Consider the following 16905-nt stretch of genomic DNA (forward strand, 5'->3'; position numbering starts at 1 on the left):
ATATTTTTTAATGAAAACAAAGAAACTCAACCAGAAAGGTTCTCTTTATTATTTAGGCAATACACACATCATCTATAATGCATAGCTCAACTTCACTCAGAACAATAATTCAAGTTAGTGGATTTCCCCTCAAAACAATATCCCATAAAGCTTTTAAAGCTGTGATGTTGGAAAATCATATTTTGAGCATCACGCATCTCACGCATCTCACACACACACACACACACACACACACACACAATGACTAAAGCCACCGTTATTATGTTTAGAGTGTATGAATCTTCAACGCCACAGCAAACTAATCAAATCCTCATCAACATCAATAAATATTCAGGGTTGAGTCCTGATGACATCACAAATCACACTTTAAACATTTGATATTGATGATGGCCAGAAATGATAAAACCAACCTTTACACACTACAAATAAAGACAAACGTGCATCCAGACGTATGTGGACGCCATTCAGTCTCAAAGCTATAAAAACATTCTAGAGAATTCCTGACACACAGATCCTGACACACACACACAGATCCTGACACACACACACACACAGATCCTGACACACACACACAGATCCTGACACACACACACACAGATCCTGACACACACACACAGATCCTGACACACACACACAGATCCTGACACACACACACAGATCCTGACACACACACAGATCCTCACACACACACAGATCCTGACACACACACAGATCCTGACACACACACACACAGATCCTGACACACACACAGATCCTGACACACACACACACAGATCCTGACACACACACAGATCCTGACACACACAGATCCTGACACACACACAGATCCTGACACACACACACAGATCCTGACACACACACACAGATCCTGACACACACACACACACAGATCCTGACACACACACACAGATCCTGACACACACACACAGATCCTGACACACACACACAGATCCTGACACACACACAGATCCTGACACACACACACACACACACACAGATCCTGACACACACACACAGATCCTGACACACACACACACACACAGATCCTGACACACACACACACAGATCCTGACACACACACACACAGATCCTGACACACACACAGATCCTGACACACACACAGATCCTGACACACACACACAGATCCTGACACACACACAGATCCTGACACACACACAGATCCTGACACACACACACAGATCCTGACACACACACACAGATCCTGACACACACACACAGATCCTGACACACACACACAGATCCTGACACACACACACAGATCCTGACACACACACAGATCCTGACACACACACACAGATCCTGACACACACACAGATCCTGACACACACACACAGATCCTGACACACACACAGATCCTGACACACACACACAGATCTAGACACACACACACACACAGATCCTGACACACACACACAGATCCTGACACACACACACAGATCCTGACACACACACAGATCCTGACACACACACACAGATCCTGACACACACACAGATCCTGACACACACACACAGATCCTGACACACACACAGACCCTGACACACACACAGATCCTTGCCGAAGCTTCCTCTCGTTCTGAGAGCAGATATGCGTCTTTCCCTCGGTTTATTAAATGAATTATGACTATAAAAGCTTAGAATGAAACATTACATTCAAATGTTCATCTGTGTAAAACTCAAAACTTGACCTCACTTTGATTTATAAACTTGTTGTGCAGTTTTTAAATGTAGGAATCCTGTTTGACAGAATTTCATGAAGCGCTTTGGGCAGATCAAAATCTGGCCCTCAAGATTGCAATCGCAAAAGTCTGCCCCTAAGACAACACACACACACACACACACACACACACACACACACACACACACACACACACACACACACACACAGATCCAGCGTGCGATCCGCAGGTTAATCGACTACAGGACTGCACAGGAAGTCCTCCAGAGCTCACTGGATAGGCTTGTACAGAAGAGACGTCACATATTTCTTCTTATAGCGGTGAGTAGCACTGAGAACCATCACCCCATCCTGAGGAAACATGCGTCAGTTCTCCAGCATCAGGAGTATGTGTGAGAGCATCAGGAGTATGTGTGAGAGCATCAGGAGTATGTTTGAGAGCAGTGTGAGATGTACCTTTATGGAGAGCGCGTACAGATGGTTCAGCATCACGTGATTGGGCTCGGGCAGGAGGGCGGGATCACACTGAAACACAGAACACATGAAGCTCACTGTAGATATAAAGGCTTGTGTATATGTATAAGAGCCATGTTTTCTGAGCATTTGCATGGCCTTTTTGTTTGAGGGAGAATTGGGGGACTTTTGGTTGGGCTCTAAGGACTCTTATACACCGATAGAGCGAGAGGGCGGCCATTTAAAACAAACAGATGTTTGGTGGCATGTTTTTTGGCTAACAGCTCAGAGTAATTGTGTAAGAATGATCTCTGGGGAACAGAGAGTGTGTGTCGTAGACTTTGGAGCATATGTGCCTGCTCTGGACTATAGGAGAACCTCTTTTGTGTGGGGCCCTGAACCTGTGGATTTATTCCTTTTCTCTTTTTTTGTGGACATTGTTTTTTCATCAGGACATCTAACCCACCACAGAGCAGAAAAGGACGGTTGAGTATCATGTCTTATAGCGGTTGTGTTGTGGCTCTACTCATGAGCGGTTCTTTATGGACTCATTTATTAGTTTGTAAAAGGGTCCACAGATTGTATGTTTGCCAGTGTCTAAGCTGCTTTATATTTTCAATCCAGTTTTTGGGGGTCTTTGATGTGGTTGAAATCAGGCTGTTTTTAGTAGGGCTGGGTAAAAAATATTGATTTCTCAATTTTAATCGATTCTCACTTTTACTAAACATTATCGATTCTTAAATCCCAATAATCGATTAGTCTATTTTTTTTGTACGAAATTCATAAACATAAAAACCGTTTTGGCGTTGTGGCGTGAGATCACTCTGTCTCAGCTCAGCTCAAGAGAACCAGCAGACATGAACACATCTTCTCTTCCGCCTTATACCAGTTACAGCGCAAAATAAACACGAATGAGCTTCTGAAAGTGTGTTAAAGATACAGGACAGCTTACTGAAATCCAGATCATGTCACATAGAATCACTCAATCAGTGTTTCAACCACAGAAAGACGTCAGGAAAACGGCTTACAAGTAAACAATATCACAGTTACCTCAGAAAAACCATATCCAGTGTCCATAAACTCGTTAGTCAGCTAGAAACATCAACTCTAGAGAGGATCATTTTGATAATTATATGCACCATTACAGAGGATATTCATAACATGTTCTTCAATATTAACAAATCTGGCAAGTTTTTATGACAGCCTCCCTTTTAAATGTTTATATTTCAAAAAAACTAATTGGAGTAGAATTATGATTGTGTAATTGTAAAGTTAATATTATAACTTTATTATTATATAAAAAAAAACACAATTTAGTGTCATTTAAGTGTTTGTATACAAATCAGTTAATTTGTACCTTCAATATTAGTCGGCTAATGTAGTATCAACTGACCTCCATAGTTTACAACATTAATTCAGAAATTAGTTTTCCTTGAGAACATTTATTATTATACCGGATACATATCCAAAATAATCCATATTGAATTGAATCGAAAAGTGAATCAAATCGAAAGCTTGTGAATCGAAATCGAATCGAATTGTGAAATTTGTGTCAATACCCAGCCCTAGTTTTTAGTGTATAGTCAAACTTCAGTAGAACAGCAGAAGAACATTCTGTGTGATCGGACCCGTTCTTATTTTATTAAAGGGGTCATGACACGAGAAATCAAATATTGTGAATATTGTGATCTAAATCTGACCTCTGACCTGTAATGTGTGTGTGTCTGTTGGCCAGAGGAGAACTGAGCGACTGAGTCTGGCTTCTCCCGAGGGTTTTTCTCCGTTATTTCTCCTGATGGAGTTTGGGTTCGTGCCACCGTCACCTTTGGCTTGCTCAGTTTGGGACAGTAAATATTCATGACACATGGTCGAATCCGATTCGGCGTTACAGCCGACAGTGTAATTATCATACAGTGACAGTGTGGGCATTAGATCAGTAATTTAGTTTATATGGTTAATTTAGTTTACTAATTAGTTTTATTTGGATATTTAGTTGAAAAATGTAGTGTCCCCAACTGAGCCAGATCATTTGCTGTGAAACAAGCAGCATTGTAGGGGCGTAACAATACATTGTGTCACAATATATCACAATACAAAATTGCAACAATCTGTATTGTGTATAGTTCACCTGAAATAAACAGTTTTAGTGTCAGTACTACATTAATCTACTATATATAATGTTGAATATTATGTATAATAATGCAATGGGAGAATGTTTTTGGTCCCGATCATGCCAAATGTCTTTTGTTACCAGTAAAAAGTGGCCTAGATTATTTTAAATATATCTAGTCAGTGATAGAGTGAAAGCATATTCGTCTGAAATAATTCTGTATTTTCATCTTCAGAATCATGAATATGTTAATTCTGGTGTCCTCACTGTCCTGTGCTTTGGGTTACCAGATCAAGTCCAAGCCTATTCATCTCCCACCCCAATGTTATGCTAAATTTAGCATTTTAATCAACAGTAAACACGCTTGTTAACCTTTTACCATATGTCTCTGTGTTACCAAGATTACGTCAGGCCGTGTAAGTGTTTGAGACATTAAGTCTTTTGTCTTTATGCACTTCCTGACTATTTACCATGACAAGTTTAGAGCAATATTGCCTGAGTGATTGGATTATGCATTTGAATGACACTGATTGAATTACGGCTGATGAGACAGGAATGTTTGGGGTGTGTCCTTATTTTCCTATGTCTCCTCCCCTGCTGTATAACCCCTCCCCCTGCTCTATAACTCCTCCCCCTGCTGTATAACCCCTCCCCCTGCTCTATAACCCCTCCCCCTGCTGTATAACCCCTCCCCCTGCTGTATAACCCCTCCCCCTGCTCTATAACTCCTCCCCCTGCTGTATAACCCCTCCCCCTGCTCTATAACCCCTCCCCCTGCTCTATAACCCCTCCCCCTGCTGTATAACCCCTCCCCCTGCTCTATAACCCCTCCCCCTGCTGTATAACCCCTCCCCCTGCTGCATAACCCCTCCCCCTGCTCTATAACCCCTCCCCCTGCTGTATAACCCCTCCCCCTGCTGCATAACCCCTCCCCCTGCTGCATAACCCCTCCCCCTGCTGCATAACCCCTCCCCCTGCTGCATAACCCCTCCCCCTGCTCTATAACCCCTCCCCCTGCTGTATAACCCCTCCCCCTGCTGTATAACCCCTCCCCCTGCTGCATAACCCCTCCCCCTGCTCTATAACCCCTCCCCCTGCTGTATAACCCCTCCCCCTGAAATGTAGATAAATGGCATTATTTTGTACTGTTAAATCAGACTGTTTTCGGACGACCTGCAGCACAGAGAGTTCTCATTAAAAGAATAACTTCAGTTTGATGCCGACGTCTCCTGGTCTTCATCTTCTGAGTTTCCTACACTTTAGAGGATAAAAGTTCAACACCTGTTTAACCTGGAGCTCCTCTGAACTGAATTAGAGACAGGTGAGATTATTGAGGGGGGAAAGTCTTGTTAACTTTTTCTTTTTACCATTACTGGCATATTTTTATTCTCCTGACGCTTTGATAATATTTTAAATAATGTAAGTGGGAAGTGTTCTCACTGATATGTTGGTGTCTTTGTTGAGGATGACTTGTAGCAGGTGTGGCGGCAGGATGGGCGGGGCTTTGAAGCGTTCCTCGGGTTTGAACATGTACACTTCCTGTCCGTACGGCCCAGGTGGAGAGCTGGACAGATCTACACACACACACACACACAACCGTCACATTAACACATGACCCTGTGCTGGATCTTCTCTACTGAAGCACACACACACACACACACGTGATCATTCTCACCGGACGTATCGGAGCACTCGAGCGAGTCCACCTGCAGCGCGTCAAACACCTCGAAATCAGATTTCTTCACATGGATCAGATTGTTAATGGTGCCCAACTGACTGGTGACAACCGGCTGAAGAGAAAACACAAACACATGAGTTCGGCCATCATCAAACTCCAAACCCGCGAGAGCACGAAAGACCATGACCACGAGCAGGACTGAGCCTGACCTACGCTAATCCATACGCAACAGTCCAAGTTTAGAGGTAAAAATGACATTTGAAATGTATCCGTGTCCTCATGTGTCAGATTCTTAAACTAAATCAACAAATTCAATCAGAATACAGAATATTTAGCAGAGGTGTCAAGTAACGAAGTACAAATACTTCATTACCTTACTTAAAGGGTTAGTTCAGCCAAAAATGTAAATTGTGTCATTAATGACTGAGCCTCATGTGGTTGGACACCCTGCGTCATATTCTCACGCATGCGTCGTGGAGACACACACGGAAGACAAGAACAAGTTGGATAAAGGGTTATTTTGATTTTTTTTTGCGCACAAAAACTATTGTCGTCGCATCGTAAAATGATTGTAGAGTCACTGTGGTGAGATGGACTTTGTAACGATGTTTTTAGTGCCTTTTATGGGTCTTGTGAGTGTAAATGTACTGAATGCCAATGGAGGCCTATCTGAAGCCTTTCTCAGCATCAGCTTTACACTAAAATATCTTCATTTGTGTCTGAAGATGAACGGAGGTCTGACGGGTGTCCAACCACATGAGGGTGAGGAATTAATGACACAATTTTTCATTTTTGGCTGAACTAACCCTTTAAGTAGGAATTTTGAGTATCTATACTTTACTGGAGTAATTATTTTTCAGCCTACTTTTTACTTCTACTCCTTACATTTTCAAGCATTTATCTGTACTTTCTACTCCTTACATTTTAATAATAGTCTCGTTACTCCTATTCCATTTCGGCATGTTTTCATTCCGGCTTCAAAAAAAAATAAAAATATCAGATGGAGTGAATTTGATTGTGGTTGGATGAGACGGATAAACACAAACCATTCCGACACTCTATTGGGTTGTAGGCGATCAATCACACCTGCACAAATCACACACAGTGTGGCCAGATAGGGCGGGTTCTCGTCGACGAGCAGCACTTTCAGCCAATCAGCGATCAGCAGGCAGACGTGCTCATTCATGACTGTAGCCGGGTTTTTAGCGCGATAACTCGTAGCTGTATATTCCAGTGATCGCTATGCCAGTGGCATAAATATACAGTAAGTTGTATCTACAGTAAAGAGTTGGAGAGTGACTCAACTCTCATTAAATAACCTGGCACTGAGCTATTTGTCTGAGCTACTCTGTCCACATTATCCCACACGAAATTTGAGGTCTGGTGATAAGAGACTTTTATCTGTCCCCAGATCTCGATTAAAACACAGAGGAGACAGAGCCTTTGCTATTGCCGGCCCTAGGCTATGGAATAGCCTTCCGGATTATATCAGATCGGCTCAGTCTGTAACCACTTTTAAATCTTCTCTTAAAACCTACTTTTTCTCTATAGCTTTTAATTTACTGTGATTTTATGTCTTAAACGTTGGGCTATGTCCTTGTTTCTTTAACTTGTGTATTGTTCAGCACTTTGGTCAGCCATGTTTGCTGTGTTTAAATGCGCTATATAAATAAACCAAACTTGAAACTTGAACTTGAAACTCTCAAACGTGAATTACACCTGTGACTCGAAGACTCTTTATAAATATAACCGTGACTCCTGTCCATCTTCATATACACACTCAGGACATCTGCAACTCAACCCCGACAGATGCTGAAAGATGTTAAAATCAACCATTAATCCGTTCTGACTGTGCTAAGTGCCTGTGCCATGTTCTTCACGGAAGACACACTGTAGTTTTGTCAAAGCAAAGTGCAACACAAAGGTAAGCGCATTGTTGTTATTTTGTGTTGACGGATTATTGTACAGTATCAATGAATTACGCATTTTGGCAGTGGTGTGTTCATTAGTGTGTGAAATAACTGTTTATTACATTGCTTTTTCCAATCTCTATATGAGGCGCTTTTTGCACGTAAATTGGCTTCTTACTGTTGACATTGAAAATGATGTATGTGTTTTTCAGAGGGATTGCCATTTTGACAGTTTCTACCAGGACATTATAGTCATATTTCATCCGTTTTACTGGGAAATTGATTTTTTTTTATCATCAATGTTGTTTTAAGGAGATAAAATGGTTACTTACTTATCAAAATTGATTGGTATGGCAATAAAATAATATCACATTATTAGGGGCCAAGCACCGAAGGTGCGAAGGCACCTATTGAAACCGTTCCCGTTCTTATTATTATTATTCATCTTCTTCTTCTTCTTCTTCTTCTTCCGCCACGAAGTCTATGGCAGCCCATAGAACCGTATGGTAAAAAGTTGTGAAATTTGGCACACTCATAGAGGACAGTCTGAAAAGTCACCATAGCAAATTTGGAGTCTCTAACTCAATCCCTCTAGCGCCACCATCAGTCCAAAATTTGACTCATGTTTATGCTAATAACTTTTGAACCATAAGGGCTAGAAACAAAATTCTTTTTCCCTCTGATTCCTTGGCTCAAGACGATTCGATTCCCTATGACGTCATTTTCCGTCATAAAAATGTTCCCGCCATTTTTATTTTTCCGAAAAACCTACTTTTACGAACTCGTCCTAGACGGTTCATCCGATTTGCACGAAAATTGAACCAGATCGAAAATCGAATCAAGTTGATTCGTCAAATCATTTGCGATAAACGCGCAAACAAATTTTACGTAGCGGTTGCAAAAACACACTTAAGGCAATATCTCCGCAACGCTTTATCGTATTCAAACCAAACTTGGTACATGTCATCACAAGCATGACTTGAGGCAACATACAGCATTTCGGCGCAGCGCCACCTACTGGTCCGGAGATACGAAAAATGGCTATTTTTGCTTATAACTTCTGAACTGTTTGTCCAAAAATCATAAAAGTGGTCTCGTTACATTCAGGACGGCATGCCGAGTCGTCTGATATTCAATTTTACCATATCGGCCATTTTGGCTGTCGGCCATTTTGAATTATGTGCTAGAATGCTGTATTTTATGAACACATGAACGGATTGTTACGAAACTCGGTTTGGGTCATCAACACGGTGCCCTGAATGAGCCCAAGAAGTTTCGAAACAGCGCCACCTAGTGGAGAATATTTTTTTTCAAATGCTTATAACTTTAGGTGAGATTGACTTATTTTCATGAGAGTAACTTTTTTTGTCTCCTGAATCCTCGCCGAGTCCAACGATACCAGACTTGCCAGGTTTCGGCGTATTATTTGTGCAGCGTAGTAATTTAGCACTTTAAAAACATTAGCTGATATCTTCGAAACCGCTAGTCCGATCGAGACGAAACCAGCATCAGAAGTTCGGAAACATAGGTCGATAGCCAAATGATAATGCCCAAATGTCAAAATATTGATAGTAAGGGGGTGTAAAATCCAATCAAAGTCAGGTGTCAGTCATTTTTCATGTGTTTTTTCATATAAATGTATATAACTCCAAAACTAAACAAGATATTTTCACCAAAATTGACACAGACATGTATGGGCTCACTCCAAGGACACATAAAAAAAATGATAGGATTGTGCCACTTGGTGGCGCTATAATAGAACAAAACATGAAATTCCCATTGACTACAATCCAGTTTTATGATATAAAATGCTATGCTTCACAAATGAATTGGTGTATCATTAAGAAACTTGAAATTGGCCATCAGCACCATGCCTTTAAGCTGCTTAAACGGTTTCAAAACAGCACCGCCATGTGGTCCATACTTATAATGAAAAGGCCTCTTGAGGCTATATCTCTGCAGACATATTGACACTATATTGACACCCTGCTTTGATATATTGACACCAATCTTTGCATGTGTCATTGTTCCCTTATTCTGACCACACCACATCAATTTCGTAACTGTGCCACCTATTGGTTGAAAGTGATAAATCATTAAATCATTATTATTGACTGTATTTATCATTTTACAGCTATTTTGCCTAAAATCACCTTAATAGGTCTTTAATTGCTCATTGCTGCCGTTGATCTGACATTGCCAGCATTTTTGGCATGTCTTGTCTTCTTCTTTGCGCTTGGCCCCGGTATTGCTGCTTGCAGCTATATTTATTTTTGGGTTTTTTCTTGGAGTGACTAGTTGCCTATAAGTATTGTAAAGGTGCATTATTTGAATGTCTGATCAGTGCTGCCAGATTGGGTCGACGATTTCCAGCCCAAAAACTCACCAAATGTACATTTATATTCAAAAAAATTTTATAACATGCCTCTGAATTTTTACTTTTTGCACCTTTACAATATTTATAGGCAACTAGTCATTAAATCTTCCGCTCCATGAAACACATTAATGCTCAGTAGTACACTTATGGCTCTTTAATGTATTTGCATTGTCCTAAAATGCGTTGATTTTCAATGGGAATATATGCGGCTGAAACGCATAGTGCATCTAAACATTTTCAACATTAACTTTTTAATACAACATTATAGTCATTGTGGCCTTTAGGATAATGGTGGGGTATGCACTGTGGCGCGGTCTAATCTTTTGTCCTTAAGGGGATAGTTCACCCAAAAATGGTGAACTATCCCTTTGTTCCAAACCTGTATGAGTTTCCTTGTTCTGAAGATATTCTGAAGAATGTTTGTAACTAAGCAGATTATATGCAATCATTGACTGCTATAGTATTTTCCTCTACTAATGCAGTCAATGGTTGCTCTATCTGCTTAGTTACAAACATTCTTCAGAATATCTTCAGAACAAAGAAACTCATACAGGTTTGGAACAACTTGAGGGTGAGGAAATGATGACAGAATTTTCATTTTTGGGTGAACTATCCCTTTAATGGCATTTTTTCCCTTAACATTACTTTTACTTTTATACTTTAAGTAGTTTTGAAACCAGTACTTTTACTTGAGTAAAAAGCTTGAGTTGATCCTTCAACTTCTACAGAAGTCTTTTTAAACCCCAGTATCTATACTTCTACCTGAGTAATGAATGCGAATACTCTTCTGATTAGACATGACATGTACGGATTTACACAGCACATTATAATTGCATAAATTATGTTAATAGATTATGATTTTAATGTACGAATATTAAATGATTTGAGCTAAAAACGGCAGTAGGAGTTGGCAAGTCTCCGTCTTCATGCGTGGTTAAATAACTTTATCCAACCGATTCGTGCAAGAATCCTAAAAGCCTGTCCAACTTAGCCAACGACTGTTTCTATGAATGTTTAGCCTAATTGAAATATTTACTCGTCTGATTCGCTGAGGAACAAAACACACTATGAAAACAGAATGTGTGTGTCTATGAAACATTTGTGTTTGTGCAGATGTTGGGAAAACAGCAGCCGTGCTTGTGGGATAACGTTATAAATCTGTAAAACTAAAAATATATAAATAACCGGCCACCGTGGCGGGTACATAAAAATAGCATAGCTACTGTTTCAGCTGGACGGCGGACAAAGATATAGAGCTGAGTAGAAAAACAGATATCAATGGGTCTGTCCAGTATCTCGTGATGAACCTCAGGCCAACTGCACACTTTAGAGAAGCTTCAGTGTCTCAGACTGACTGACTTAAAGCTGACACACACATCTCTGCTTCTGAAGGGATAGGCTTATTGTTTTTTTTAAATGGTAACATATTTATATAATATTCCATACATTATCAGAGCTTGGCAGACAGAATTATTATATATATTTTAGACAGGTTAATTAATAGATTATAGCCTAATTAATGTTATTATCAATGTATCATTTTAATCATACATAATAAATAATCCTGCCATATAAAGTTTGACATTTATTAAAAGAATATTTAGATAAAAATGGGACAAATAATTGCATAATAATATAGTCATAATTTAAGTAAATTAAGAAAAAAAATAATTGACAGAATTGTCAAAAAAGTGATTAGTGGTTCAGAATGACTGCTTAAAGGGACAGTTCACCCATAAATGAAAATTCTGTCATTATTTACTCACCCTCAAGTTGTTCCAAACATGTACACATTTCTTTGAACACACAGGACGATTACTGTGGAAGTCAATGATGCCCCAGAGCAGCCTGAGTACAAACTTTCTGCAAAATCTCTTCTTTTGTGTTCAGCAGAACAAAGAAACTCACACAGGTTTGAACATCATGAGGGAGAGTAAATGAGGACAGAATGTTTTAGTTTTGGGTGAACTATCCCTTTAAAGTGCACCAAATAGGCTACTAAAGAGTTCTTTTGAAATAAATTAAATAATCAAATGTAAAATAATATTAAATTTTATATTGTGGTGAATGGGTGTCCCTTATTTTGCCACACTGAGTATGTTGTCAACACGCTTCAGAAGATCCAAAAATAATAGTTTCATTGTTGGGACTAAAAACCTAAAACTGTAAGCCATAAAGAGCAGGAATCCTCCATTAATCTGCCCTACTCATAATGAAATGTATATCAGCTCATGGTTTGTGTGTGTATAAGAGAGAAAGAGATAATGTCAGTATTTCATTGAGACTTGAGATTAAATAAACTGCTGAAGTATTGTAGAGCTTGTAGTATTAATTATTAATCGGTTAAAAACAAGAAAGTGGCCGGTAAAACATTGAGTGGCAGGTAGATTCTGAAATCCAGTGGCCGGTGGACAAAAAAGTTCATTTCCATCCCTGTATTAAGGCCTGGATATTTAGGATATTTTATTTCTCAAGTCACTACTTTGGGCTTTAGCTGACTGGCCTGTGGAAATGCGGATAATCATTTCTGACGAAACTCAACCAATCAAACGAGCGTAAACGAGTAACAGAGGCGGCACAGTCAAGCCCAATGGAGATGACAAGCAAGCATGAACATTGTGCTAAACGTCTACTGTGTGTTGTGTGTGTGTGTCTCTCTCTCTCTCTCTCTCTGTGTGTGTGTGTGTGTGTGTGTCTCTCTCTCTCTCGCTGTGTGTGTGTGTGTGTGTGTGTGTGTGTGTGTCTCTCTCTCTCTGTGTGTGTGTGTGTGTGTGTCTCTCTCTGTGTGTGTGTGTGTGTGTGTGTGTCTCTCTCTGTGTGTGTGTGTGTGTGTGTCTCTCTCTGTGTGTGTGTGTGTGTGTGTGTGTCTCTCTCTGTGTGTGTGTGTGTGTGTGTGTGTGTGTGTGTGTCTCTCTCTGTGTGTGTGTGTGTGTGTGTGTCTCTCTCTGTGTGTGTGTGTGTGTGTGTCTCTCTCTGTGTGTGTGTGTGTGTGTGTGTGTGTGCGCGCGCTGTTGTTTTCAAATGCCTTTAACCTGAACGTTTGCCTGTATGAGGATCAGATGGACTTTGACTTCTTGAGCACAGAGTGATGCGTCCGCTGGCCTGTGGTTTTACACCTCTATAACGCTCATCATTTCTTGCATTTGTTTGTAGTGGTGATGCCTACAATAGGAAGCTGTGTTCATAAGTCATGTGACATTGTGTAGATATAGTCACCTCAGACGGGTCATGAAGCCACTGGCCATCAACAAAGAACTTGTACTGATGTTCTCCCTCAGGCAGGTCCAGGATTGCTACAAAATCATTATGGCTTCACAAAAAGAGAGGTGAAGAGAAATCAGCACAGGCATGAGCAGTGAATGAACTGAAGTGTGCTTCTGCTGATGAGGGTGGGCGGCTCACCTCTTATTGAGCGGGATCTTGCTGCTCCAGTTGTTGAAGGAGCCGGTGATGTAAACTTCTCTTCCTCCTCCAGCCCAGCGGATCACGGTCGGTCGAGCCTGAGAACTCGTCTTCACCATGTCCTCTAAATCTGGGGCGAAGTCCTTCTCACCCGACGCCTGGAGAACACACGAGCTTTAAAGGATGAGTTCACTTTTAAATCAACTTTTGCTGATAGTTTTAAACATCCAAGATGTCCATGTCTTTCTTTCTGCAGTCGAAAAGAAATGAAGGTTTTTTGATGAAAACATTCCAGGATTTTTCTCCATATAATGGACTTCAATGGGCTCCAAACGGTCCAAATGACAGTTTCAGTGCAGCTTTAAACGACACCAGATGATGAATAAGGGTCTGATCTAGACAAACCATCAGCTTCTGAGAGAAACCCAGCAGTATTTATGATATTATTTTACCTCTTATCAGACGAGCGTGATCATCTCTGAGCTCAGACATAACTTCCGGAGAGTGAGGTCAAAATACGAGCCTGGTCATAGATATATACGTAGATGCCTCATTAGCGCCTGCACGGATCAGTAGAATGAGGCATCTACTATCGATATATCTATAACCACGCTCGTATTTTGACCTCACTTAACGGAAGTTATGGCTGAGCTCAGAGATGATCATGTTCGTCTGATAAGAGGTAAAATAATTTTTTTCTAAAAGTTTATCTAAAAGTGAACTAATCCTTTAACGGCTAACCCAAAGGCTGCGTTTACACCTAGCATTAGCATGTCCTGGTGCAGAGGCGGTCGAGGACATGTGATCTGTGTCATGTAAACGCAATCCATCCAATCTGCATTCAGAAGTCATATAAACTTCACCTGACGGTCAGAAACTAATGCACAGATGCTAGAAATTAAACTTACTAGAACTATATAACGATAAACGTTGATCTTTAAAACAGTTTATTTCGACTTCCATGATACCGTGTGTCACGTTTCACCATCTGAGCGAAGCGATCGCCTGTCCATCAGTCATGAGATCTTATGAAGAGCTGCTCGCTGCTGAGCCTGGTGTCGGAAAGCCTCCAGTCCTCCATTTGTGAACGATTGTACTTTTCTTGAATAAATCACAAGATGTCCGTGATGCGCGTACCATAGATGATAAAGTTAAAGTTGTCTTAAGCTACGAAGCCATTTGAGCCTTTCAATCGCGCCACAGACATTATTTAAATATTGAACGGGAAACAGTTATCCGGATACAGACGACACTTAAGCCGCGTTTCCACCGAAATTACCCGGAACAATTTGTACCAGGAACTTTTTTTTACAGGAACTTCCCCCCCCCCCAGACCTGCTACTGTCTGTGTTTCCACTGCGGTCTAAAGTAGGGCTGTAAGAAAAGAAAATCTTGGTCGACTGAAGTCCTGAAATTTTCGACTAAAAATTACGTTAGGAAAAAAAAACATTAAATTGATTAGCTGCGCACTATGCGCAGTACTTGGTAGCCTTGTTGTCTGCCTAAATGAATTATAAATAAACATAAAAAACTAGTAGGCTATTTGCAATATATGAAATAGTTTTTGATCTGATTATTTCGCACTGAAGTGAGTCTGACACACGAGTCTGTGGCTCTGACAGCCTCGCATCACGTGCACCTGCGCAATATCATTTCCGAAAATATAGTACTATGTTGTCAACTAGATATCATCACAAGAACTTTTAAGGAATATGCAACATAATTTAGACAATTGTTTTTGTCATATGTAACTGACAGACAGTATCATTTCAGCCGCTCTGTGCAGCTCGAACATATAACGTTAGAAGCTCAGCTGAGACACGAACAGACTATTAACTTAAAGCTTTTACTCTTAAACTCAAACGCTCTCACAATTAAATAAATAATATAAGTTACAGAAAACTAGCCTTCTTCAATCTGTCTCTCTTCTCCAGACGGGTTGGGCTAATCCAAAAGTGAAAACAATGGGGGTGTTCTGAAGACAGACTGAGACCTGTGAAACAGCTGCTCTGAAAACACCCCCATTAGCAGTTAGTGCTTTCCACCTGATCAAATGAACGCGGCAAAAAATCGAGAATTTTGGTCGAGCCAGAACGTATTCTGAAAACTCGTAAAGCTAGATTTAAAATAAGACAGCGTATGTTATTATCAACTATTACAGACCGTGAGATGGCTGAGGCGAACGCACGCCATCAGACAGAAAGAGCAAGACTGATATTTTCTGAACGCAGAACGAACCTCGCAAAAGACTTTTAAAAATGCCGGTTGAAATAAGATGCGGCATGAGCTCAACCAATCAGCATGTTCAGCGCCCAAGTCCCACCCCCGAAAGTTCCCGAACTTTGAGAAAGTTCTACCCCGGGGGCAGGAGAGGGAAATATTTACCCGGAACTTCATTTAGACCCTGAGGTGGAAACACACAGAGCACCAGCCCAGAGTTCCTCATTCCTGGGGAAAGATCCTGGTGGAAACGCGGCTTTAATGTGAACAAATGTAAACGTGTCCCGATTGGCTAATGATCTCCCGGTGATCACATGTTCAGTGTAAACGCAGCCATAATCACACACTGTTGGTACATTGGCCAGAACTGTGAGTAAGTAAAATGTATTTGTATAGCACATTTCACAGATAAAAATCACAACAAAAGGAGGAATACACAACATTATAAAAACATTACAGTACCTAATCAAAACCATATAGAAAAATAAACAGAAATGCACAGAAGAGCGGCCTGACCACCCTACAGTCCAGCCTCTTTAAATAGAAGAGTTTTCAACTGTGTTTTAAAATGTTCCACTGAGTCGAGGCAAAGGAAGGAGGCAATGCCTGGGTGCCACCGCTTGAAATCAACCTTTTCAAATGTGTGTGGGGGGGCAACTAAAAATCTCTGCCCTGTTGATCTTAGACTAGGTGAGGACGCAGCTGTATCAGGTCAGAGATGTAACTGTCCTTGTAGGGCTCTAAAAGTGAGAACCAACATTTTAAAGTGCATTCTACATTTCCCCGGTGACCAGTGAAGTGAAGCTCAGACCAGTGTGAGGTGTGCTCTTTTACTGGTGTGGGTTAGAAGCCTAGCAGCAGAATTCTGGACAGTCTGGAGGTGACACAAATCTTTCTTATTTAGGCAAATACAAAGGCTGTTAAACAGGATGAGATAAAGGCATGAATGATCATCTCCAATTCGGCCTTTGACACCAAGGCTCTTATTTTCGAAATGTTTCTTAATTGAAAGAAACTTGAAAGTTGATTGGAGTGTTTCTTCAAGGACATGGCAGAATG

The 16905-nt window shown here is 40.7% G+C and overlaps 1 protein-coding gene across 2 annotated transcripts in view; it reads right to left on the bottom strand.

Annotated features, from left to right (window-relative positions):
- Positions 1–27: 27 nt before the first annotated feature.
- Positions 28–16905, bottom strand: part of prkab2 (protein kinase, AMP-activated, beta 2 non-catalytic subunit) — a 30533-nt gene continuing 13655 nt past the window's right edge. Inside the window, exons 3-10 of one of the 2 annotated variants that reach the window (XR_013816745.1) lie at positions 13627–13784; positions 13441–13534; positions 5935–6049; positions 5700–5833; positions 2153–2221; positions 1414–2047; positions 978–1376; positions 28–600 (exon numbers count right to left, since the gene is read on the bottom strand). Coding sequence is in view for 1 of the 2 variants with exons in the window: in XM_079819760.1 (XP_079675886.1) it covers positions 1967–2047; positions 2153–2221; positions 5700–5833; positions 5935–6049; positions 13441–13534; positions 13627–13784 (651 nt within the window). In the remaining variant the exon portion in view is untranslated. Of the gene's footprint in view, positions 2048–2152; positions 2222–5699; positions 5834–5934; positions 6050–13440; positions 13535–13626; positions 13785–16905 lie in introns of both variants that reach the window. The other variant, XM_079819760.1, reaches the window with a different exon arrangement.

The sequence above is a fragment of the Gobio gobio genome, assembly GCF_949357685.1.
Source record: "Gobio gobio genome assembly, chromosome: 6".
Classification (NCBI taxonomy): Eukaryota; Metazoa; Chordata; class Actinopteri; order Cypriniformes; family Gobionidae; genus Gobio; species Gobio gobio.